This window comes from Ochotona curzoniae, unplaced genomic scaffold, assembly GCF_017591425.1.
Source record: "Ochotona curzoniae isolate NIBS_2020 unplaced genomic scaffold, NIBS_Ocur_1.0 contig_3332, whole genome shotgun sequence".
Lineage (NCBI taxonomy): Eukaryota > Metazoa > Chordata > Mammalia > Lagomorpha > Ochotonidae > Ochotona > Ochotona curzoniae.
In genome coordinates, this window is record NW_024465816.1 from 7,261,904 (window position 1) to 7,286,241 (window position 24,338).

The window sequence follows — 24,338 nt, forward strand, 5'->3', positions numbered from 1 at the left end:
GCTTTGGGACCCTGCACCCGTGTGGGAGACCCAGAAGAGGCTCCTGGCTTCGGATCGGCATAGCATCAGCCGTTGCGCTCACTTGGGGAGTGAATCATCGGACGGAAGATCTTCCTCTCTGCCTCTCCTCTCTGTATATCCGCCTTTCCAATAAAAAAAATGATAAAAATAAATCTTTAAAAAAAAAAAAAAGAAAGAATTCCGGGCCCAGCACCATGGCCCAGCACCATGGCTCAGTGGCTAAGTCCTTGCGTTCCATGCACTGGGATCCCATGTGAGTGCCAGTTTGTGTCCCGGCAGCTGCACTTCCCATCCAGCTCCCTGCTTGTGACCTGGGAAAGTAGGAGAGGACAGCTCAAAGCTTTGGGAGACCTCAGGACAGGCCTAGAAGAGGTTCTTGGCTCTGGGCTCCAGATTCAAGTTCAGCTCTGGCTGCTGCAGCCACTTGTGGAGTGAACCAGTATACAAAAATCTTTCCCTCTATGCCTCTTTCTGAAAATCTGCCCTTTCAATAAAAATAAATCTTAAAAAAAAAAGAAAAAAAAAAGGAAAGAATTTTACCACTTAATTATTTTGTTCACATTATTTAATAAATACAGTCAACTCTATTTAGAAGGAAGGTTACAAGGAAACTGCTTTTCCTTAAATGCTGTGGCCAATAAATATTTAAAATATATGTAAAACAAGGGATTTATAAAATTACTTTGCTATTAAGTAGCAGTTTAATCTTTCCCTTGTATGTAACACAAGCTATTTTTGTAATAAGCATGGACATATTTGTCTCCAGCAAACACTTGACACGAGACATCCAGGTATTTACTGGCAATGAAAACTCACCTTAACATTTTCATGGATAGACTGAAGTTGTGCAGCCAAAGCTACAAATGTCTGATAAATTTTCAGCATTGCCATTGACAAATCTATAAAAGAAAATCACATTACCATACAGAAATACAACACAGCAAATCTTCTTTTCATATTATTTGAGTCTAAGTTTTCACATGGCTTAACAACTGCAGCGGTGTTTCCAGGGCCACAGCAGGTGGTGGGTGGGCTGTGAGGACTGGGCACTGGGCATCTACTCAAGCAGCTGGCAAACAGAGAGGAAGGCCAGAATTCTGTTCCTGTCACCTCAGCAACAACACATAAGAAAACATCTCATGTTTGCAGAAAATAAAGATGTAAATGAGGATTTTATGGGAAATTTTCTAAAAATAACAAGTTGGCTAAAAGACGATACTAGTAATCTAAAATACCTACTGCACAGACATTTTAATCTCTCTCTCGTGACAAAAAAATAACAGACCTATCAAAAATTGCCATGGTAAGAATGTTACCTTGTGGGGTTATGTGTGAATTGTTTGCCTGAGTGGCAAGATGGTTTTCTAATTCTTCAATCTGCTGCCTGTACTGCTGAAGCTGCACCTCAAACTGTTGAACCAAGACTCTGAAGTAGCTATAAAAAAAGTTAAAAGTTAAATCAAATTTTAAAAAACATTTTCCCATATTCAAAATACTAAAAATTTATCTCTACTTGCAAGATTTTTCAATTGAGATATTGTCACTGATAGCAAAGACCCCGAAATAAATTATCAACGTACAGTTAATTCAACCATAATAGACAAATCTAAAATACGGGATTAAATAATCTGTGAAATATATATTAACAGCCTTCCAAAATCTGACATTTATCTGAAGCAAGGAAAATGGAATAATCACTACAGATGGGAAGATTAAGGAGAGAAATAAATGTGTATGAATCCCACACAGGATCCTGCAACAGAGAAAGCACGTGAGCAGTGAGGACAATTGAGGTGATCACAGCACAGTGACATAGCTTCCTGTTACTCATGACTACACTACAGTTAAACAATATGCTAACGTTAACAGACACAGGGTGGAAGATAGAAGGAAATTCTTTGTTCTATTATTTTTGCAAGTTGTCTGTAGCTGTAAAATTTAAAGTTTAAAAAATTGCAACTTGCAACCAGATTCTATAAACAAGTACTCAGTGGCCTGGCACCATAGCCTAATGACTAAAATCCTCGCCTTGCACGCACTGGGATCTCATGGGCGCTGGTTCTAATCCCGGCTACTCCACTTCCTATCCGGCTCCCTGCTTGTGGCCTGGGAAAGCAGTTGAGGATGGCTCCTGTGGGAGACGGGGAAGAAATTCCTGGACCTTTCTCTCTGTATATTTGCGTTTCCAATAAAAATAAATAAATCTTTAAAAACAAACAAAGAACAAGTACTCAGAGCTCTAACAATAACAAAATGTATAATCCTGAGCATACCAGGAGTAGTGCCTGAGTACTACAGAAAGCAAGCAATTCCTACTACCACTGTGACACGTGAGCCACAAGAGTGCTGCAGACACCAAGGAGCCTGGTAACCCGTGTAAAGGGGCCTGTTTCTAACACATTGGCAACTGTGAAGGCTTCCTGTGAAACAAGCTGTGGCGGCAGCGTGAGGAACAAGACGGGGTGCAAAATACCAGAGAAGTCTGGTAAGGAAGCAATGACCTTCAATCTCCTAATTTCCTGATTTTAATACTAATATCACACTTTTGCAAAAGAATATTCTTATTTTTTAAGTCCACACAATTAAGTATTGATGCATAACAAGTATCCCATTTGCAAATGTACACACACAGATCATAACATCCATAGTAAAAACATTAACTGGGGGGAAATTAGGATGAAAAATGTGAGAATTCTTCTGTTCTAGAACTGAAAATCCCCTTAAAGAGTAGAACGAGATGCTGGAAGACTTGTAGGAAACAAAGTGAGGGAGCAAGAGTCCCCCGGCTGCAGCACACGTGAAGGGCAACGGCTCCATCCTCACCTCTGCGAGCCTCAGACACGCCTCGCTAACCGCCCACAGCACTTCCTGAGGTTTTATGGAAAATGGAGCAGGATGCAGTGAGGTGGCAGAGCCCTGGCACGTGAAGCTAAGCCTCCCCCTGTAGCGCTGGCATCTCACATGGGTGTCAGAAAGCGAGCTGGCTATTCCATTTCCAATCCAGCTCCCTGCTATTGGCCTGGGAAAGCAGTAGAGGATGGTTTAAGTGCTTGAGTCTCTGCTCCAATGTGGCGAAGCTGGAAAAAGCTCCTGGCTCCGAGCCTCAGCTCTAATGATTACTGCCGGGGGGTTGGGAGGGGACAGTGAACCAGCAGATGGAGGATCTCTCTCCTCTTCTCTCTCTGCAACTCTGCCTTTCAAAGAAATACTAAAACAATCTTTAAAAAAAAATGGGTGAGGGCATAAACAGCAGTGAGCACATTATGTTGAAAATAGTAAGAACCTGGTAAATACTAGCTATTTTTATCTTAATTTACCATGAAAATATTTTGAGCTAGGATTCATATCACATTATGGAAAATAACGCGCTGAGTGATGAAACAATAACAGGTGGCTTTTTCCTTTGTCTCTACATTTCTCACTTTTCTTCCTGAAAAAAATACCTATATAAATAACTTAAAGCTGTGCAAGCTGTTTTAGTATCTCAACTGTTTAAAAGATAAGACTATCAAAATTATTTTTAAAAAGTCCTAATTAGTAAAAATTAAGTTTTTCACTATCCACAAAATGTATTGTAGCAGGGCCTAGCTCTGTGGCATTTCAAATAAGGCCACTATCCACGCTGCCAGCATCCCGTGGGGACAGTGGTCAGAGTCCTGGCTGTCCACACTGCCAGCATCCTGTGGGGACAGTGGTCAGAGTCCTGGCTGTCCACACTGCCAGCATCCCGTGGGGACAGTGGTCAGAGTCCTGGTGATCCACTTCCGATCCAGCTTCCTGACGGTGCACCTGTCAGGGAAACCAAGAACGGCCAAAGCTTGGGGTGCTGTGTGCACGTGGCAGACTCAGGAGGAAACTCCTGGCTGCTGGCTCTGACTGGTCCGACTCCGTTTGGGGAGTGAACCAGCAGGTGAAAGATCTCTGTCTATCCCCCTCTGACACTGCCTTTCAATTGGATGAAGAAAAAAATTTTTTTTCTACATGTATTAAAGCACATTTACAGGAAGAATAACTGAAAATAGTGGTACTACCCACCTTAAGATTACTATGAGACCCTTATTTTTAAATCTCTATGTAAAGTGCTTATTAACTCAACCCTCTCATAAGCTAAACCAAACATTTCACAGGAAAAAAATTTCTTATTTTGCACATTATTATTCTACCTTTTTTCTTTTTTTTTTTAATTTATTTTTTTATTATTTTTTTTAATTGGAAAGGCGGATATACAGAGAGGAGGAGAGACAGAGAGGAAGATCTTCCGTCCGATGATTCGCTCCCCAAGTGAGCTCAACAGCTGATGCTATGCCGATCCGAAGCCAGGAGCCTCTTCCAGGTCCCCCACGCGGGTGCAGGGTCCCAAAGCTTTGGGCCGTCCTCGACTGCTTTCCCAGGCCACAGGCAGGGAGCTGGAAGGGAAGCGGGGCTGCCGGGATAGAACTGGTGCCCATATGGGATCCTGGGCGTGCAAGGGGAGGACCTTTAACCACTTGCACCACCGCGCCGGGCCCCCTTTTTTTCTTTTTTAAGACTTATTTTATTTTTATTGGAAAGACAGAATTACAGAGAGGGAGGCCTTCTATCTGCTGGTTCACTCCCCAGAGTTTAGCTGATCCAAAGCCAGGAACCAGGAGCTTCCTCTGGGTCTCCCACATGGGGGCAAGGGGTCTATGAACTTGAACCATCCTCCACTGCTTCCCCAGGACACAAATAAGCGTCACAGGTGCAGGCTTGACCTGCTACGCCACAGCACGGGCTCCAAAGCAAGCAAAGTAAGTTGAAGAAACACTGGCGACTTACTCAGCAGGAGCAGTATTTTCATGTTGAAGTCCAGGTGGTGTTTTCTGGGTTCTTAAAGCTATTTCAGCATTCTTTAACTCCTAAGGGAGGAAAACAAGTCAAATAAAAGCTAGGCCAAAAAGTATCAAGTGTCACTTGAGCTGGAACTTCAAACAGTGACCCTGTTGGAGAGCTACGCTGGAAAATCAGATCACAGATGAAGTGCTTCTCTACAAGTTGTTAAAATTTCTTTCAGAAAAGATGAAAAAAAAAAAAAAAAAGAACTTTGTGATAAAAACTCTAACACTACGCTGATGTATTTTAAGAACTGTGGATTTCTGCAGTATTCCTGATGAAGGAGCCAGAGTGATCTTACCCAGAGTCAGACTACATTACTACTAACAGACCTTCAACACGCAATGCAGAAGACACCATTTTACAAAAGGGTAAGTACAACACGAAGCTGACATTGATATCAGCAGCAGCTGCGTGCGTCCCCAGTGCCGTTAGGGTCGCCTCACTCGGGGAGACAGCGCAGTCTTGAACCCAGCCAAAATCTGCAGACAGGCCTGCTGTTACTTTTTGTCTTTCATAAAGTTTTGGTCCCGAAGAAAATAAAAACTACCTCTTTTTTTCTTAACAGATCTCACTGATGTAATATAATCACGTTTTTAAAACACTAACACAGTCTTGGGATGTTTAATCAGTAAATATTCATGGCGTGTAAAAAAGCATGAACAATACATTCCATTAGGTGTCAGCTACGGGACTGGCATGAAGGTTCAATGGCTAAATCCTCACCTTGCACGCACTGGGATCCCATGTGGGCACTGGTTCATGTGTCTGGGCTGCTCCTCTGACTTCCCATCTACCTCCCTGCTGATGGCTTGGGAAAGCAGCAGAGGATGGCCCAAAGCCTGCATGGGAGACCTGGAAGAAGCTCCTGGGTTCCCGGCTTCAGCTCTGGTCATAGCGGCCATTTGGGAAGTGAACTAGAAGATGGAGGATTTTTCTCTCTCTCCTTCTCTTCACAAATCTGATATGCCTTTCCAATAAAAATAAATGTAAGAAATAGAAAGAAGGATCTCAGTTGCATAAAAGTAGACGCCATATGTGATGCACAGGACTCAGGGTATGCAGAACCAAACTGCCACTGACCACGATGGCTCTGGTCCTTGCTTCTACTGATTTATTTATTTTTTTATTATTGGAAAGGCAAATTTAAAGTGGAGAGACAGGAATATTTTCCATCCACTAGTTCACTCCCCAAATGGCTGTAATAGCCAGAGCTATCCAAAGCCAGGAACCAGGGGTTTCTTTCAGGTATACCACATGGGTGCAGGGTCCCACGGTTTTTGAGCCATCTTCCCTGCTTTCCCAGGGAGCTGGATCAGAAGTGGAGCAGTTAGGAAATGAATCAGTGTCCACATGGGATGTCAGCGCTTGCAAGAGGGTAAGCTGATTGAGCTACTGTGCCAGTCCCAAGCATATATATATATGCATATATATACATGTTTTTAAAAATTTTTTTAATTTTTTAAATTAAAATAAAAAAGGATGAGGTTGGTGTGCTGGCACACAGCACACTAATCCTCTGCCCATGGCAACCACATCCCACATAGGCACTGGTTCATGTCCTGGCTTATTCCACTTCCCATCCTGTTTCCTGCTTGTGGCCTGGGAAAGCAGGAGGTACTGCCACAAGTCCTTAGGGTCCTACACCCACGTGGGAGCCCAGAATAAAGCCCCTGGCTCCTGCCTTCAGATCAGCTCTAGCTGTTGCCACCAACTGGGGAGAAAACCAGCGAATGGAAAATCTTTTCTATGTCTCTCCTTTTTGTAAATCAGCCTTTCCAATAAAAATCAATAAACCTTCAGGGCGGAAAAAAGATTATGTGAACGAATATTTTGTGAAGTTTAAAAAAAAAGCAGGCCTTGCACAGTAGCCCAGTGGCTAAAATCCTCACTTTGCAGGCACAGGGATCCCACATGGGCACAAGCTTGTGTCCTGGCTGCTCCTCTTCCCATCCAGCTCCCTGCCAGGGGCCTGCAAAAGCGCTTGAGGACGGCCCTTAGCCTTGGACCCTGTACCCACGTGGCAGACCCAGAAGAAGCTCCTGGCTTCGGGTCAGTTCAGCTCTGGATATTGCAGCCACTTGTGAAGTGAATCAGCAGATGGAAGATCTTTCTCTCTGTCTCTCCTTCTCTATGTAAGCCTGACTTTCCAACAAAAATCAATAAATCTCACAAACAAAAAAGTAGTTAGTATGTTTCTTAATTCCCTGTAGCAATCTTCCCCTCATTAAATTACCAATCGATTATGTTTGCAACTGTTCATTTCCTTCGCACTTCTCAATTCAGGCCTCCAACCCACCTGTCTCTATCACAAATGCCTGAGAGGCATCTTGGGACATTCAACATTCTCATGCCATACTACCTCTCCAAGCACTGACTCCCGCCCTAATACTGAACTGCTTGTGGATCCTCCAGGCCTCTGCTCGGGCATCCTGCCAGGGACCAACTACCATGCTTCAAGACTTCACCTGAAGGTATCCTACTCTGAACAGATAATGACCATGTGCACTTGAGCACTTGGTGCCCTGCAATGCCCTGCATCTACAACACTCTTACATTACCAGATAAATTTTATTTTTAATTTCTCCCACAGTCTAAGTCTTTGGTTCCTAATATCTGTTAAGTGACTAGGACACAACAGACCTTTAAATATGCACTAATAATTCAAGCGCTGAACTCGGCAATATTGCTTGAGTAAACCATTCAGCATCCACCCTGTCTCAAAACAAAATCTTACCATCCTACTTAAACTTGAGTTATTCAGCAAAAACAGATATTGAAAAGACTTTTCTTCCATAAGCTTCTCATCCACTGTAATTGTTACAACAGAAATGTGTAACATAAACTGTCTTTAAAGAAAAGGGATTGCGACTAAAGAAGACTAGTAACTGACAACTAATTCACCAGGAATCCAGAACACAGGTCTCTGGGTAGATTTCTAGATCGCGAACACTCAAAAATCATCTTGCACCAAATTTCTCCGTATCTAATGAGAGAAAGCAGTTAAGGACATAAGCTCCGAGCTAGATTACCTGGGTCTCAATCTAGGCTCTTCAGCTTATGGACACAGCCTTTTTTTCTTAGCTACATAATGAAGACAACACATACCTCATGGGGGCTATAATGAGGTAGATATTGCTTAGAAGCACTGGCCTTCTTAGACTGTATCTACATCAAAGTCTAGGATGAAACAAACTTCCACTTCCACTTTGTGAAAACAAGCCTCCCACGGTAACCGGCTGTAGGTTAGCACACCTGAGCAGTCTCCACCTTCAATTTGTCAATATTGAGAGTGTTTCTCTGCAACCCGCTGGCAGCCAACGACAGAAGCTGCTTCAGGGCTTTAATATCTTCTTGCACTTTAAGCATTGCCTTTGAGGACATCCTACTAATTTCTTCTTGAACTTGCTTTTGTTCCTTGACAAATTTCCTTAAAAAAAAAAAGGAGAAATTACAAATATGTATCGTTAGGTTTCCAAAAGGGGACAAAAAAAAAAAAAGATGTTTAAAATACACTGGTCAGTGCTGGCACTGTGATGTTGTGAGTCAAGCAGCCATCTGCAGAGCCATCCTATATGGTCACTGGCTGGACCTGGCTCCCTGCTAACACACCTGGCATAGCAACAGAAGACGACCCAAACGTTTGGGTCCTTGCACCCACGGGGGTATCCCGAACAAACTCCTGGCTTTGGAATGATCCAACTCTGCAGTTGCAGCCATCTGGGGAGTGAATCAGCAAATGGAAGATCTTTCTCACTTTCTCTCTGTAATTCTGCCTTTTAAATAATCCAATACATCATTAAAAAAAAAGATTTATTTATTTTTATTGGAAAGACAGAGAGGAGGAAATAAAGAGGAAGATTTTCCATCCGACGATTCATTCCCCAAGTGACTGCAATGGCCAGCACTGTGCCGATCTGAAGCCAGGAGCCAGGAGCTTCTTCTGGGTCTCCCACTTGGGTAGAGGGCCCCAAGGCTTTAGGCTGTCCTTGACTGCTTTCCCAGACCACAAGCTGGATGGGAAGTGGAGCCGCAGGGATTAGAACTAGAGCCCATATGGGATCCCAATGCGTTCAAGGCGAGGACTTTAGCCGCTAGGCCACCGCGCTGGGCCACTAATACATATTTAAAAGAAAAAAGGCTGGGCCCAGTTATGATGGCTTAGTGGTTAAATCCTCGCCTTGCAAGTACCAGATCACATGTGAGCATCAGTTTGTGTCCCAGCTGCTTGTGGCCTGGGAAAGCAGCAGAACATAGATCAAAGCCTTGGACCCTCTAGCTCTGTGGGAGCCCTGAAGAGGCTGCTGGCTTCTGGCTTTGGCTCAGCTCCATCCATTGCAGCTACGTGAGGAGTGAATCAGTGGATGGAAGATCGCCCTGTCTCTCCTCTTTGTAACTGCCTTTCCAATTAAAAAAAAAAAAAAAAAATAAGCCAATCTTAAAAACAAAACAAAACAGGACCTGGCACAGTGGCCTAGCAACTAATGTCCTCGCCTTGAAAGCGTCAGGATCCCATATGGGCGCCAGTTTTAATCCCGGCAGCTCCACTTCCCATCCAGCTCCCTGCTTGTGGCCTGGGAAAGCAGTTGAGGACAGCCCAAAGCCTTGGGACCCTGCACCCGCTTGGGAGACCTGGAGGAGGTTCCTGGCTCCTGGCTTCGGATAGGTGCAGCACCGGATGTTGCAGTCACTTGGGAAGATCTTCCTCTCTGTCTCTCCTCCTCTCTATATATCTGACTTTGCAATAAAAATAAATCATCTTAAAATACATATATATAAACAAATTTAAAAAAACAAGAATTCCAAAGTCAGAGTTCAAATATTTAAGTAGTAAAAACCAAAAATTCCTTTATAGTTCCTGCTACTTTTCTTTTTTTTTTTGAGTGAGCAGTTTTTAAAAGACCCAATTTCCACTATATTTTATAAAGGCAGTTATAAATTTTAATTCTTCATGTTTTGCTTTAATTCTGATATTTAAAAGCATTAAATTTGTCTTTACAATTTATTTATTTATTTGAAAGACAGAATTAAAGGGAGAGACAGAGAGAGAGTGTGTGTTCTTCTATCCGCCCGATCACACTTCCCAGACGGCTGCAACGACCAGGTTTGGCCGAGCCAAAGCCAAAAGAATTCCACTCTGGTCTCCCACCCAGGCAGCAGAGGTCCAAGTATCAGGCCATCCTCAGCTGCTTTCCCAGGCACATCGGCAGGCAGCTGACCAGAGGTGGAGCAGCGGGGACTGAACCTCGGCTCACATGGGAAGCAATGACAACAGAAGTAACCCGCCACAGCACATCGCCAGGCCCAGCAGTGAATTAACTCGGAACAGCACTTTAACAACATCAGCACTTACTGCAGGTTTTCAACATCCTGGCAGATGACAGGAGGCAGATTCTCATCCTTCAAGGCTTTGCTGTCCCTACGAAAAATCCCATAAACACGTTAAAACCATTGGGGTTTTTAACAGCTGACATTTGCTAAAGAATGTGATATAAGAGAACAGCAAATATTCCACCCTTATAGCTCACTTCAAAATCCTGTATTGCGAACAAAAAATTTATTCACCTATAACATGATTTCAGTAATTCATTTGACATGAAGTTTCCTGTCTAGGAAGAATGGCAAATATCATAAATGTATTTTAAAGCATTCATCTAAATGTCTAAGAAAGGAAATCCAAAATTCCTAGACTGGGAAAAAACATTGGAACAAGTTCCTTTTGACTCAAAAACAATGATCATTTTGTTCATTTAAAAAATTTTAGCCATTGGGCCTGGCACGGTAGCCCAGCGGCTAAAGTCCTCACATTACTCGTGCCAGGATCCCATATGGGCACCAGTTCCAATCCTGGAAGCCCTGCTTCCCATCCAGAGCCCTGCTTATGGCCTGGGAAAGCAGTCAACGACAGCCTTGGGACCCTGCACCTCCATGGGAGACCTCGAGGAGGTTCGAGGTTCCTGGCTCCTGGCTTCGGAGCAGCTCAGTTCTGGCCGTAGCGGTCACTTGGGGAGTGAATCAGCAGACAGAAGATCCTTCTCTCTGTCTCTCCTCCTCTCTGTATATATCTGACTTCCCAATAAAAATAAATACACATTAAAAAAAAAATCCTAGGGGCCGATGCTATGGCATAGCAGACCCCATATGGGCACAGTTCATGTTCCACTGCCAACCCTGCTCCTTGCGTACAGCCTGGGAACAGCACAGGATGCCTGGGCTGCACCTAGGTAAGGGATCCGGAGGAGGCTCCTGGCTCCTGGCTTTAGATCAGCTCAACTCCTGCTGTTATAACCATCTGGGGAATCAGCAGGTGGAAAAACTTTCTGTGACTTTCAAATTAAAACAGATTATAAAATTTCCCATCATTCATTCAAAATGCTTTAACAACTTTAATTTGTTCAAGATGCACTAGAATGAGAAAATAAGACCAAGTCATCAGTAGTTTATGGGATCCACGCATATCTAACGAGGACAGAACAAGCTGCATGACGTCACGGAATCATGAGCTCAACCTGATGTTCCTAATCGGATCCCAGCCTCCCTTACAGCCTACATTCATGAGCAAGCTGAGAATTACTAACCTAAAAGTATGAAATGTGAAATGCTACAACATTTTCCTATTAGAGATATTTGGTGAATTCTACACAAATATTCCCAAATCCAAAATCTCAAACACCTTTGGTCCCAAGCATTTCAGATGAGAGGTTCAACAGTCATGAAATATGAATTAAGAAAATATAATTGGTTCTAAAAACAATGCTTATCTTCATACATAAAAAACATGGAAGCTATGCCCTCTCTGTACTAGAGACAGCAGAGATGGGCAGCAGCTCATGGAGTGTAGTGGCATCTGCCATCACCAAGCTTGGGCAATAAGGACTCCCACGGGATCTCTCTCACACTCTGCAACAGCCCAAAGCCTTGGGACCCTGCACCCACGCGGGAGACCCCGGAGGAGGCTTCTGCTTCGGGGGGCTCAGCTCCAGCCACTGTGGCCACTGGGAGGGTGAGCCAGCAGACAGAAGTTCTCTCACTGTCTCTCCTCCTTTCTGGAGAGCTACCTTTACAATAAAAATAAATCATCCACTAAAAATCCTTTAAACTCCCAGACTTCAGATTATGTTTTAAATGTTCTGCTATCCATTTTTTTTTTTCGGACCAACAACCCCTTGCTTATTTTAATTTCCTTTATATTCCGCCCTGGTTTAATTCACACATATTTTATGTCCTTACGGTAAGAATCTTTCTTTTAATCCCTGCATTGTCTCTATATTCCCTAGGTGCATTCAGTGAAGATATGGGGAGAGGGATCTTACTACACAATACACAGGCCTTAAACTACTTAGAAGATTTTTTTCTTAGTTTTTCTTATTTGAAAGGCAGCTGCAAAGATTTCTCTCTCTCCCTGTCTCTCTCTCTCTGTCTATATATATATATATTTATGTGTGTGTATCTGATTTACTCCTCAGACGACCGCAAAAAAAAAAAAAAAAAAAAAATTAAAAACAGATAGGAAATAAATAGCACTGGCACAGCAATTCACGTCTAAAGAAAAAAAGATTCTCCAAGCATAATACTTAGTAAGTTAAAATTATAAATACATGTAATTTGTTGATATGTATTATTGGGAAAAACAGCAACCACTACCTTTCCAGAAAGAAATGGTTTTAAGTTACAATCTTTCCAAATATCTATTTTATTTTTGGCAAACACAGGTTAAACTTTTTTCTTACATATGTAGATGTTTCCATTTAACTGCCAATCATACCAATAAATATAATAAAACAAACTCCATTTAATTAAAGAATCTTAAAATGTAAACTTACTCTGGCCTTGTTCCTGTTTTATCACCTAGAAAATTCAAGAAATTTCATGTAAAATAGGACACTGTATTCCAATCACACGTTTTAAACGAACACAAATTAAGGTGTAAGCAGACACTGCTGTTTCTTCCCCAGCCTCTCAGAACCCGCACTGCTCCGACTCCTGTGAGCACACAGCACGCTGAGCGGAGCCGGGCACGCAGACCCGGGCACGCAGACCCGGGCACGCAGACCCGGGCACGCAGACCCGCTGCACAGCTCTTCCACCTGCTCCGTTCACCTTCCGCAAAGCAGCACCCCGACCACAGCTGAGCTCCTGTCAGGGTCACCTGGGAATCGTTAAGGGCTCACGGTAAGAACAGCTCCAATCTGACAATTTCTTTAAACAACTGTCCCAGTTTACCCTTCCATCTGCCTTGAGTAAGGCTTTTGTGCATCAAACCCTGAACAACAATGAACATATTTAAGAAGAAAAAAACAACTTTTCTGGTCATTTAGGAGAATATAATTTTAATTCGTATTTTTCAGGTACTAGTGAGGTAAAAAGATTATCCTCAAATGCTCATTAAGCAAGTGTATTTGTCCCTTTGTGAACTGCCTACACATATTTTTATTATTAACTTCTAAAAACTACTTCAACTATGACAAACTGATATAAGCTTCGTGCATTTCTAATTTCTAAAATTCGACTAAATTCTAAATATATCTTGATTTCAGAGGGGCTAATATGGATAAAAAAATAAGCTCTGAAACAAAACATTTTACTTTCCATTTTCTTTTACCTTTGGACATGAGATTCCATTTTTCTTCCTAAAGATTTATTTTTTCAGCTGAAAAACAGAGTTCAACACAGAAGGATGTTCCAAACACTGGTGCAATCTCCAAAAGGCCAAGGCGGCAGGAGCCAGGTCAGTTCAAAGTCAGGGGCCAGGAGCTTCCACTGGGCCTCCTACCTGGACACGTACAGGGGCCCAGGGACTTGGGCACGCTCTGCTGCATTCCCAGGTGCCTTAGCAGGGAGCTGATCCGTCATGAGCAACCAGATCAGCTGTCGATGCCAACAGGCAGCAGTTTTATCCACTAAGCCACAGCACCACTTCTGAGATTTCATTGTTCTACTTCAGCTGACTGAACCTTGTTTTTCCATATTTCATATTTACTGATTCTCTTTTTCTTTTATGTTTCTGAATTTGGCACTCAACTTTGGTAAGTAGGGTCTTTGTATTTGATGATACATAGTAATACTGTTTTTCAAAATAATTTATCATTTTTAAAAGGCATTACTCAATATTCTGTTTTAGTCATATTTGTGAAGTATGTATGTTTTTACAGATATGTATATGTCAAACTCAGGCCTGTTAGTAGACTACCATGGATCTCTAATTAGTCTAGTTTTGCCTCAGTAACACACAGGAATGACCACAAAACTTTTTAATACTTCCCCACACCTATTCTTGCCTTCCTGTATATGCCAATATACTCTATATTGGTTGTCAAAATTTCCTTAATCTTAAAGTATAAGTATCATCAAAATCCTTGAGTAGGGGCAGGCATTTGCCATAGCATTTATGTCATTTGAGACACCTTAAACCCCGAGTTCCAGTCCCAGCCCCCAAATCCAGCTTCTTACTAATGCAGACCTTACGAAGCTGCCAACACGAACCAAGCAGCTGGCCCTTGTCACTCACGTGGGAAGCCTGACACAGTCCTTGGCTTCTGCCTGCGGCTGGCCTCCTGAGCTCTCTTCCTCCCTCTCTGCTTTACAGGTGAAACCCTTCACTGGATCCCAAATGCCCTTAGCAAAATGACAAAACTCAGCGTGGCGTACAAAGTTTCCACGGCCTCAGGACAAAAGCACAGCCTGCCAGTCCTTGTCACCTCCAACAGGTGTGTAGCTTCGAGCACTGAATGCTGCCTCACGATCACTGTTCACTTGATGAAATCCCACGGATAAAACTGCAGTCCAAAGCTGGTTAATGCAGAACTACTAGGAAGACAAACTTTTCCCATTGGCAAGAAGAGAATGCCCATACATTCCCGACACTTTCACAAACTCTGTATTTTCTTGGTCAACACTAGCAAAGGTACGCTAGGACTACATGAACTCTGCAGGGACGGCCTAGAGAAGAGATATTAACTCCTTACGTCTCTCTTACTTTTCTATAAAGCAAAATAAACTAGAAACAAATACAAATTGTTTGTAGACAATGGTTTCTGATACGGAGTAAATACGAATATATACATGATTCTTATTGAAAACATATTAATATCCACATTAAGATAGCCACTAAAGATCACATGTACAAACTAACCTGTTATCTACAAACACAAAACCTGAAATGGGTGACACATAATGTAAAAAATGAATCATAATGTGAACAAACAAAAAAACTACATAACTGAACACATCAACAAATGTTGTATATAACTTGGGTGTTTTGAGTGACCTAGAGGTTCCCAAACACACAGCATAAAATTACTTACTCTTTTTATCTGATGAGCTGCTAAAATCTATCCCGCCAAGGCCTTCGCTGCCTGCAGTTGAAGTAGCGGGTGCAGTTCCCAAAGTCAAACCTAAAGTATTCTGACCAAGACCTACAAAAACAACAAACACGTCAGCTCACTGAAAGATCTAGAAACAACCGACCCTCACTAACCAAAACACTTAGTGCTTTTAATACAGTTCTCAGACTTTCTTTGGACTTAATTTATGAAAATTAACTGAAGCTAAATTTGGAATATGCTTTGGTAAAGACTGATAACCTTGCTTGAATTCAATGGTATATGGCTTTGATCATATGGTTTTCTCATTCTTAAGTGGCCAGAACAGGGGGCCAAAAAGATGGCTCAACTGGCAACCCATATGGGCCCTGATTTGTGTGCCAGCTGCTCCACTTCCCATCCAGCTCCTTGCTTGTGGCCTGGAAAGCAGTGGAGGACGGCCCCCTATCTTGGGAACCTGGTGACCGTGTGGGAGACCAGGAAGAAGATCCTGGCTTCGAATCAGCTCAGTGCTTGCCATAGTGACCACTTGAGGAGTGAACCAGCGGATGGAAGATCTTTCTCTGCAACACTGCCTTTGCAATAAAAAGTTAAAACTTGTTAAGGCTTATTGGCCAGAATGGAAGCGAGTATCATGGCACAGCAGGTCAAACTCGGGACATGTGCAACCCATACCACTATGCCAGGAGGTCTAGCCCCTGCTAATGCAAGGCAACCAACAATGCCAAGTACCTGAATTCCTGGCACCCAGGGGGTGCAAGGTCTCCCTCACGGGTACAGGTTCTCCCACATGGGTTCAGGGTCCCCCGCTCGGGTTCAGGGTCTCCCACACGGGTTCAGGGTCCCCCGCACGGGTGCAGTGTCCCCCGCATGGGTGCAGGGTCCTCTGCATGGGTGCAGGGTCGCACCCTCTGCTGCTTTCCCAGACCCAGGAGCTGAATCAGAGTGCAGTAGTGGAAACCTGAACAGGCACCCACGTGGGATGCTGGTTTGCATGCAGAGGATTAATTTGCAGAGCCACATCAGCCGCTAATCTTGTTTTCAAATCACACTTTGGAATTATAGCATTTTCAAAACAATCTGGTGTGAATTTATAACATTTGAGTACAATCATATATTGGGAACAACTGAGCACTTCTAGGTTTTTTACAGAAATCTTTCAGATATAGACTTCATTTATTTCTTACATGACTGAAAAAAAAAAAAACTGAAGAGACTAAGAAGTAATGAATGGTAAGTCATTAACATATACTGTGACCCCAACAGCAACATTTCAAAGACCTTAGAAAGATAAATCTATGTATTTCTAAACTGACACAACCGTTCCTCTTTTATAGTCAACATGCTATTTTAAAAACACAAAAACAATAAATCATAATAACAAAAAACTGGATTTAAATTCCGGCAATGCACGACAGAAACATGATTTATTCAATATTTAAAATAGCTTTTAAAAGTTACTGGCATCAGGGCTGGGCAGCATGGCCTAGCAACTAAAGTCCTTGCCTTGAACACGCCAGGACCCCATATGGGTGCTGGTTCTAATCCCGGCAGCCCTGCTTCCCATCCAGCTCCCTGCTTGTGGCCTGAGAAAGCAGTCGAGGACGGCCCAAAGCTTTGGGACCCTGCACCCACGTGGGAGACCCGGAAGAGGCTCCTCGTTCCCGGCTTTGGATCGGTGCAGTACCGTCCGCTGTGGTCACTTGGGGAGTGAATCATCAGATGGAAGATCTTTCTCTCTGTCTCTCCTCCTCTTTGTATATCTGACTTTATAATAAAAATAAATAAATCTTTAAAAAAAAAAATAAAAGTTACTGGCATCTTTAGGTTAACATACACATGAAACAAGCAATGAGTGTCTCAAGCACAGAGGAAGAACCTGAGTACACCCAGAAATTCAGCAAGGAGACCTGAATGGACTCTGCCACTTCCTGCTATCATCTGTTCATTTTTGTTTTATAAAATGTATGATACAATCATCTACTGATTTGGTTATCAGAAAACATTCTGAGTATCTACAAAGCTACACAATTACAACAAAATAAACCTTTTGTGTAAATCTGAACACCACAAATTTCTCCAGCTTATCCTGACGGAACCATTTCCTGCCCTGCCACTGACCAGGATTTTCTCCACCATATTTTGTATCTCAAGAAAGAACAAAAAAGGAGCTAAAGCTTAACAGAGGAGATGAGATCATGTTTGGGTGTCACCACTCTCACACATCCCCTTCTGTACGGTGCCATGGCCCCCTGCCCTGCCCTGGACCTTCGGCCCTTAGACGCACGTAGCTGGCAGCACAGTGCCCTGTTGACACCGTGGTGTCAGCTCAGGGTTCATGCTGAAGTAGTCCATCAGGGCTCTCAGGAGACATCCAATCCAAGGCTGGACAGCCACTTTTCTTTTTATTTTATTTATTTATTATTTAAAGATCTACTTATTTTTATTGGAAAGGCAGATCTACAGAGAGGAGGAGACACAGAGAGGAAGATCTCCCCAAACGGCTGCAACGGCTGGAGCTGAGCCAATCTGAAGCCAGGAGCCAGGAGCTTCCTCCAGGTCTCCCACACGTGTGCAGGGTCCCAAGGCTTTGGGCCGTCCTCGACTGCTTTCCCAGGCCACAAGCAGGGAGCTGGATGGGAAGCAGGGCTGCCGGGATTAGAACCGGCACCCATATGGGACCCCAGCACGTGCAAGGTGAGGGCTTTAACCACTAAGCTATTGTGCCAGGCCATGGACAGCCACTTTTCCAGAACAGAGACATAACCCATACATCAAAACAGGTGACTAATAAAATCCCAAAGGAATATGAATGGATAAAATCCTGAATCCAATCAGATAAAACAAGTTTAAGACCTTTGCTGGAACTTACAATATTTACAGAAATCTTTTTTTTAGGACTGCATTAAATTTCACAACTACAAAGTAGAGAATAGAAGACTACCCACTCAGAGCACTCTGTGTAGAAACGCCTTAAACTAACAAAGAATGTCGGATAGATTTCAGCAGTCACTCAGCGAAATGAAGCGCCAACAACCAAAGCTGACGAACAAGCTCAAGAGGCCCAAACCGGGGCACAGCACGCTAAGCCTCTAACTGCAGTGCCTTTGATCCAGCTGGGAGCCAATTCAAGTCCCAGCTCTTCCATCTCCAATCCAGCTCTCTGCTAATGGCCTGGGAAAGCAGCAGAGGATGGTCCAAGTGCTTAGGCCACTGTAGTCACATGGAGACCAAGAAGTAGCTCCTGGCTCCTGGCTTTGGATCTGTTCAGCTCCAGTTGTTGTGGCCCTCTGAGGAGTGAACCAGCAGGTGGAAGATCTCTGTCTCCCCTTCCCTCTGTGACACTATCTTCCCAATAAAAATAAATAAGATCTTAAATTTTTTTTTTAAACAAAGACACCACACTGAAAATGAGGATTCATCTATAAACTTCCCTGCAAAGCAGTAGATACAAAGACAAATCACCTATCATGACCGTCTAACAAATAAAAACCAGTGAAGAAACAAAAATTGTTATTCACCCAGAGTACTCAAAATATAAGGTCTTATTATTCAATAAAAATAGTAAGAGGCAAGCCTAGTGTGTGGGCACTTCCTGTGAATTCTGTCTGAAGCACCGGGTACTGGTCCAAGTCCTGATGGCTCTACTTCCCATCCAGCTGCTTGCAGACGGCCTGAGAGAGCAACAGAGGATGGCTCACGTCCGGGCCCCTGCATCGACATGCAACACCCAGAGGCTCCTGACTGCCGGCTTGGACAGGCTTGGCTCTGGACATTGTGGCCATCTGAGGAGTGAACAAGCAGATGGAAAATCTCTCTCCCTATCTCTCTCTAATTCTGACTTACAGTAAAAAACAGATATGTCTTTATATACATACAAAAGTAAGATTAACATTTTGTTGAGATCTTGGGGCCCGGCGCCATGGTCTAGCAGCTAAAGTCCTTGCCTTGAATGCAATGGGATCCCATATGGGTGCTGGTTCTAATCCTGGCCACCCTGCTTCCCGTCCAGCTCCATGCCTGTGGCCAGGGAAAGCAGTAGAGGATGACCCAAAGCCTTAACCCAAGTGAGAGACCCGCAAGAGGCTACTGGCTCCAGGCTTTGGATTGGCTCAGCTCCAGCCATTGCAGTCACTTGGGGAATGAATCATCGGATGGAAGATCATCCTCTTTGTGTCTCTTCCTCTCAGTATATCTGAGTTTCTAACAAAAATAAAATAAATCTTAAATAAACAAACAACTGGGGCCACCACTGTGTCACAGCACATTAAACCTCCACCTGTGCTGCTGGCATCCCATACGGGACGGCCCGGCTCTTCTACTTCAGACTGACTTCCTTGTACACGAGCCTGGGAAACAACTAACATGGCCCTGCACCCACCAGGAAGATCTGCAAGCAGCTCCTGGCTCCTGGCTGTCACCTGGTCTACCTCCAGGCATGGCAGCCATTTGGAGCTGACCCAGTGGAAGGAAGGATTTTCTTTCCTTGTTTCTCTTCTTCTCTCTGTAACTCTAATCATTAGAAAAAGAGGACCCAGCATGGTAGCCTAGTAGTTAAAGTCCTCGCCTTGCACCTGCCAGGATCCCATACAGGTGCCAGTTTGTGCCCAAGCTGCTCCACTTCCCATCCAGCTCCCTGCTTGTGGCCTAAGAAACCACAGAGGATGGCCCAAAGCCTTGGGACCCTGCACCTGTGTCTATAAATATAGTTAAGATGTTAAATTATGTATAAAAAATATTTTTACAATTCAGTTCCCACTAAGAGAGAAGCATACTGATTAAAAATCTGCAGAAAGGGCCAAAAGAAGGATAAAGCAAATTTGAATATAAAGATTTACCACTCTGAAGAATAAGTGCCATCGATTACCTGATGTTGCTGTGTTCGTGCTCTGGAAAAGCGATCCTCCCAGACCAGTCAAAGCACCGCCTAGCGACAGGCCTGTGGATGCAGTGGTAGTTGTGGCTGTTCCACCCAAATTATTCAGAGTAAACCCTGTGGATGCTGTAAAGATGAGCCAGTAAGCCTTCAACAGGCAGCAGCAGTTAAGAACACCACAGAAAAAGACAAAGAACAAATCCAAGAACTACTTCCATAACAACTGACTCTCTGGAAAAGTTACTAAAGATGAAATGACATATAGCAATAGAAACAGTTGCTTCAACGCAAAATCACTGGCAAAATTAAAGGCTTTGAATCATATTAGAAGAGTTCCAGAAAGACGATCCCAGACAGGAGTCACCAAAAAAAAACCCCAAAAAGCCTTCAACCCAAGCCACCACCTACACCTTTAAAGTTACATCCATCTGACAGTCTTACACCAAGCCAGGATTACAGTGTTTCCCCTCTCCACGGGACTCTCTGCCCCCGCCTCCCTCCCTCGCCCCTGCACCCTCCACGTGGAGCCCATCCGCATCTGCTGCTTCAACACCCACCCTGACTTCCGTCCTTCAGCAAGTCAAGCCTGCGGAAGGGGAATGGGTGTTTGGTGTGGCAGTGACAGCTGTCATGTGAGATGCCTGCGGCACACACTGGAGTGTCCGGCGGGGGCCACAGCTCTCTACTCTGGATTCCACCCTCTGTTAACGTGCACTCTGTGATGGCACGAGTCCGTGGGTCTCCGCCCGGAGCATGGCTGCGTGGAGCTCTGGGCCTCGGGCAGCAGCCTGCTCCAAGGTGGCTGTCGGCGCCACTTGGGCAATGAACCAGCAGATGGAGGCGCTTTACCTACCTATCTCGGATGTCCCTGCACTTCAAATAAAATAAAAATAAGCTTAAACATTTGTAATGCTTTAACAATTAATGTCCAAAACCAAGTTGTAATTAATAAAAGCAAGTAGGTTTGTTCTCTAATCAAGTAAAATGTAAATTTAACCATAAATGCAAATGTTTCCCACTCGGCCTCACCTGCGGGGGTTGATGTCAGGGCAGAAGAAAGAGTGAGACCACTGGCTGAGGTAGTTGTCACAGGCAGAGCAAAGGGCGTGGCAGACGCCGCGGGCTTACTGAAGCCCAAGCTGAAGCCTGAGGTCGCTGCAGACGTAGTCGCTGGCGCTCCTGACACAGAAACAAAACCCCATTTTACCGAGTCCGGACAAGCACACCGTACTGACTCCAAGCTGAGTCTCTAAATGTGATCGTACTTCTTCCCGACAGACGGCAGGAGTCCACGAGAGAGAAAACACAAAGCCTGTGACGGAGTCACGGCAAATGCAGAGAGGATGCCTGGGGTAAGAAACGCCAGAGGCGGCCCCGCCACGGAGCCTCACAAACCGCAGCATCTCCCTCCCTCCCTTCTTCCCGCAGCCCCTCTCCTCCGGGACCGGGCAGCATCGCCCTGTGCTCTGCTCGCTGCCTCCTCTGGCCTTCCAGCTCCCTTCCTCTTCAGTTCTCCGTCCTCTGCTCAAGTCTTAAATCATCTCGCTACTATCCCACTCCTGCTTCCTCACACCCCACATCACCTCGCAAATACTCGTCACTTCTACAAGCATGAGTCTAAGCGGTATGTGCCTGAACCCCCGTCACATGAGCTCTTTCCGTTGGACTCCTCTCTATTTCTTCATGAAAAGAAATGGACGACTAAATAAACAAGTTCATGAAACCTTGCTAAATTATTCACCTTTGTCAATTCAATTGTTCAGCCCCAAAATTACTCTCCTGACAGCCTTTTCTTCCTTTGGTCTTCATTCTTCAGCAATCTGATTACAGGCACCTTCAGAGACACCCCAGCTCAAGCCACCTGTCCCAAGAACTGTCACAACAGCCTCTTAATTTACACTCTCTGAACTTCTAGTCTTGCAGTTACCTCATTTACTTTAAAAGCGCATATCCTGGGGATTCTGCCCAACATCCTGTTTCTAGACTATTTCTAAGATAGTCTGAATACTTGGCACACAACATCCCTTTCCTATCTGTTCCCAACAGGCTCCTTAAGTCACCCTCATCATTCCCATCTCTGAATCCTAACCTTCAAGAACAAAGCCTCCTGTATGTCTCCAGGACTTTTTATGATTGACCATGTGCCCCGCCAGTCCTCCGACTGGAATAACCTCACTTTTCTCCAGGAAAATCCTCTTCCCTGCCTGCCTCTGTAGTGGCGTCCCACATCTGTCATACAGGGACCAGATCACACAGGAACCTGTTACTTTACCAACACGTCATCTTCACGTCCCAGGAGACTGACGGCTCCACCCGGGCACTTGGCAGTCCCCTACCTCATCCTCAGGCCCAGCCTCACCTCTACCCCACCGACTTACTAATACCGAACACGTGACACAACTTTGTGTAAACAGGCCACATAGATTCCACAGCTTCAGAAAATAAGGGGACCCCAACTGCCAACTCCATTCAAAACTTGGGTGATAAAATGGGTAAGCTGCATCTTCTGTTGCTAACCAGTGAGAGCATCAAGGACCTGTCCTCAGAACTTGACCTCCCCACACTCCCGCTCGGGGGAGAGGACAGCAGACAACAAAAACCCAAAAACAAAACACACAAATCTGGAATTTTTATCCTCAAAAAGCCTTACCCAGAGTTAATCCTGAAGTTAAAGTTGTTGCTATTCCTAGGGATAAAAAGAAAAATAAAATTCGATCAAAAAGGAAGATGGCATTCTAAAATTAGTTTATTTCCCCAAAATAAAAACTTGGAATCCTTCTAAGGAAGTGATAATACTTCTAAAACCCTAAAACAAATTCCAAATCATATCAAAAGAAAATAACTAATTGTCCATGGGTTACATTTATTACTTCCAAATAAGTGAAGTTGTCTTAAACAGCAATCATTACTGAGGTGAAACACTACATTATGTAATGTAATAGAAAATTTTAAATTATCTTATTAAAGTATATTTAAAGAAAAAGACAGTCTTAAATTCTTGGAGAGAGTCAGACATTTGTCCCTGCACCATGGTAGATCAGAGCCAGGGACTGGGGCTATGTTTGGTCTTTTCTCCCAAACTCCAATAGTTTTTAATCTCAGTGCTTCCTATCTTGTCAGGCCTACTCCCAGTGCTGACTCCTGCAACATGCCAGCTCTCCCCTCCCAGTGCTGACTCCTGCGACATGCCAGCTCTCCCAGTGCTGACTCCTGCGACATGCCAGCTCTCCCAGGGCTCACTCCTGCGACATGCCAGCTCTCCCCCTCTCAGTGTGGTCGCCCTTACCTGTGTTGGATCCTCCCAGAGTGAGTCCAGTGGCAGGTTTAGATCCAAAGAGCCCAGTTCCAAAACCGCTGGCAGCAGATGTGGTTGCAGGAGTTGCAGTGCTTCCCAGAGTTCCAAAGTTGAGCCCCACAGAAGGGTTGCTTGTTTGGGAAAAACACAAAATACAATCTAGTAGGGCTATATGACTTAATAAAAATAAAAATTCTTCAATTAATCACTTCAGTTTTTGTAACACATCTAGTACACGCTCCTAGGACCCTCACAGTAAATTTTTAACTGAGTTCAAATATTCGTCTAGTCATCTAAAAAAAAAAAACCCAAATCTGATTGTAAAATTATCTTTAAAAATATACAACCAGGTGTATTTTTACACATGGAGTGGGGCCGGCAGAGTAGCATAGTAGCCCAGGCACCCCATTTTGGCAACAATCTGTGTCCACGCTGCTCCATTCCCCATCCAGCTCCCTGCTTAAAGTCTGGGAAAGCAGCAGAGGCTGCCTCAAGTTCTTGGCTCCCAGCTTCAGCCCAGTGTGGCTTTGGCTGTTGCGGCCATTCGGGGAGTGACCCCAACAGATGGAAGGGCTCCTCTCTCTCCTTCTTTCTCTAGAAATATCTTTCATAAATAAATACACATGCATGTGTGCAACACACACACGTACACAGAGCCAGCTTATCAGAAAAGTGAGAGTGTTGGACCTTAATATAATCGGCTATAAGGAGCTCACATATTCTGCTTTCCTCAATTTTATATAAAACCTCTCTTTTAAAAGATTTATTTATTTTTATTGGACAGTCTGATACACAGAAAAGAGGAGAGACAGAGATGAAGATCTTCCGTCTGTTGATTCACTCCCCAAGCAACTGCACCAGCCAGAGCTGAGCCAATTCAAAGCCAGGAGCCAGGAGCTTTTTCTGGGTCTCCCACGCTGGTACAGGGCTCCAAGGCTTTGAGCTGTTCTTGAATGTTTTTCCAGCCACAAAA

General features: G+C 44.0%; 1 protein-coding gene across 3 annotated transcripts in view; it reads right to left on the reverse strand.

Moving 5' to 3' along the window:
* Positions 1-24,338, reverse strand: part of NUP58 (nucleoporin 58) — a 52,699-nt gene that overhangs the window by 21,415 nt on the left and 6,946 nt on the right. For 2 of the 3 annotated variants that reach the window (XM_040979872.1, XM_040979871.1), the window contains exons 2-11: positions 23,357-23,496; positions 21,100-21,249; positions 20,062-20,196; positions 15,177-15,287; positions 12,696-12,720; positions 10,226-10,291; positions 8,128-8,302; positions 4,819-4,898; positions 1,338-1,456; positions 838-920 (exon numbers count right to left, since the gene is read on the reverse strand). In XM_040979872.1, coding sequence (XP_040835806.1) covers positions 838-920; positions 1,338-1,456; positions 4,819-4,898; positions 8,128-8,302; positions 10,226-10,291; positions 12,696-12,720; positions 15,177-15,287; positions 20,062-20,196; positions 21,100-21,249; positions 23,357-23,496 — 1,084 coding nt within the window. Of the gene's footprint in view, positions 1-837; positions 921-1,337; positions 1,457-4,818; positions 4,899-8,127; positions 8,303-10,225; positions 10,292-12,695; positions 12,721-15,176; positions 15,288-20,061; positions 20,197-21,099; positions 21,250-22,720; positions 22,757-23,356; positions 23,497-24,338 lie in introns of all 3 variants that reach the window. The other variant, XM_040979870.1, reaches the window with a different exon arrangement.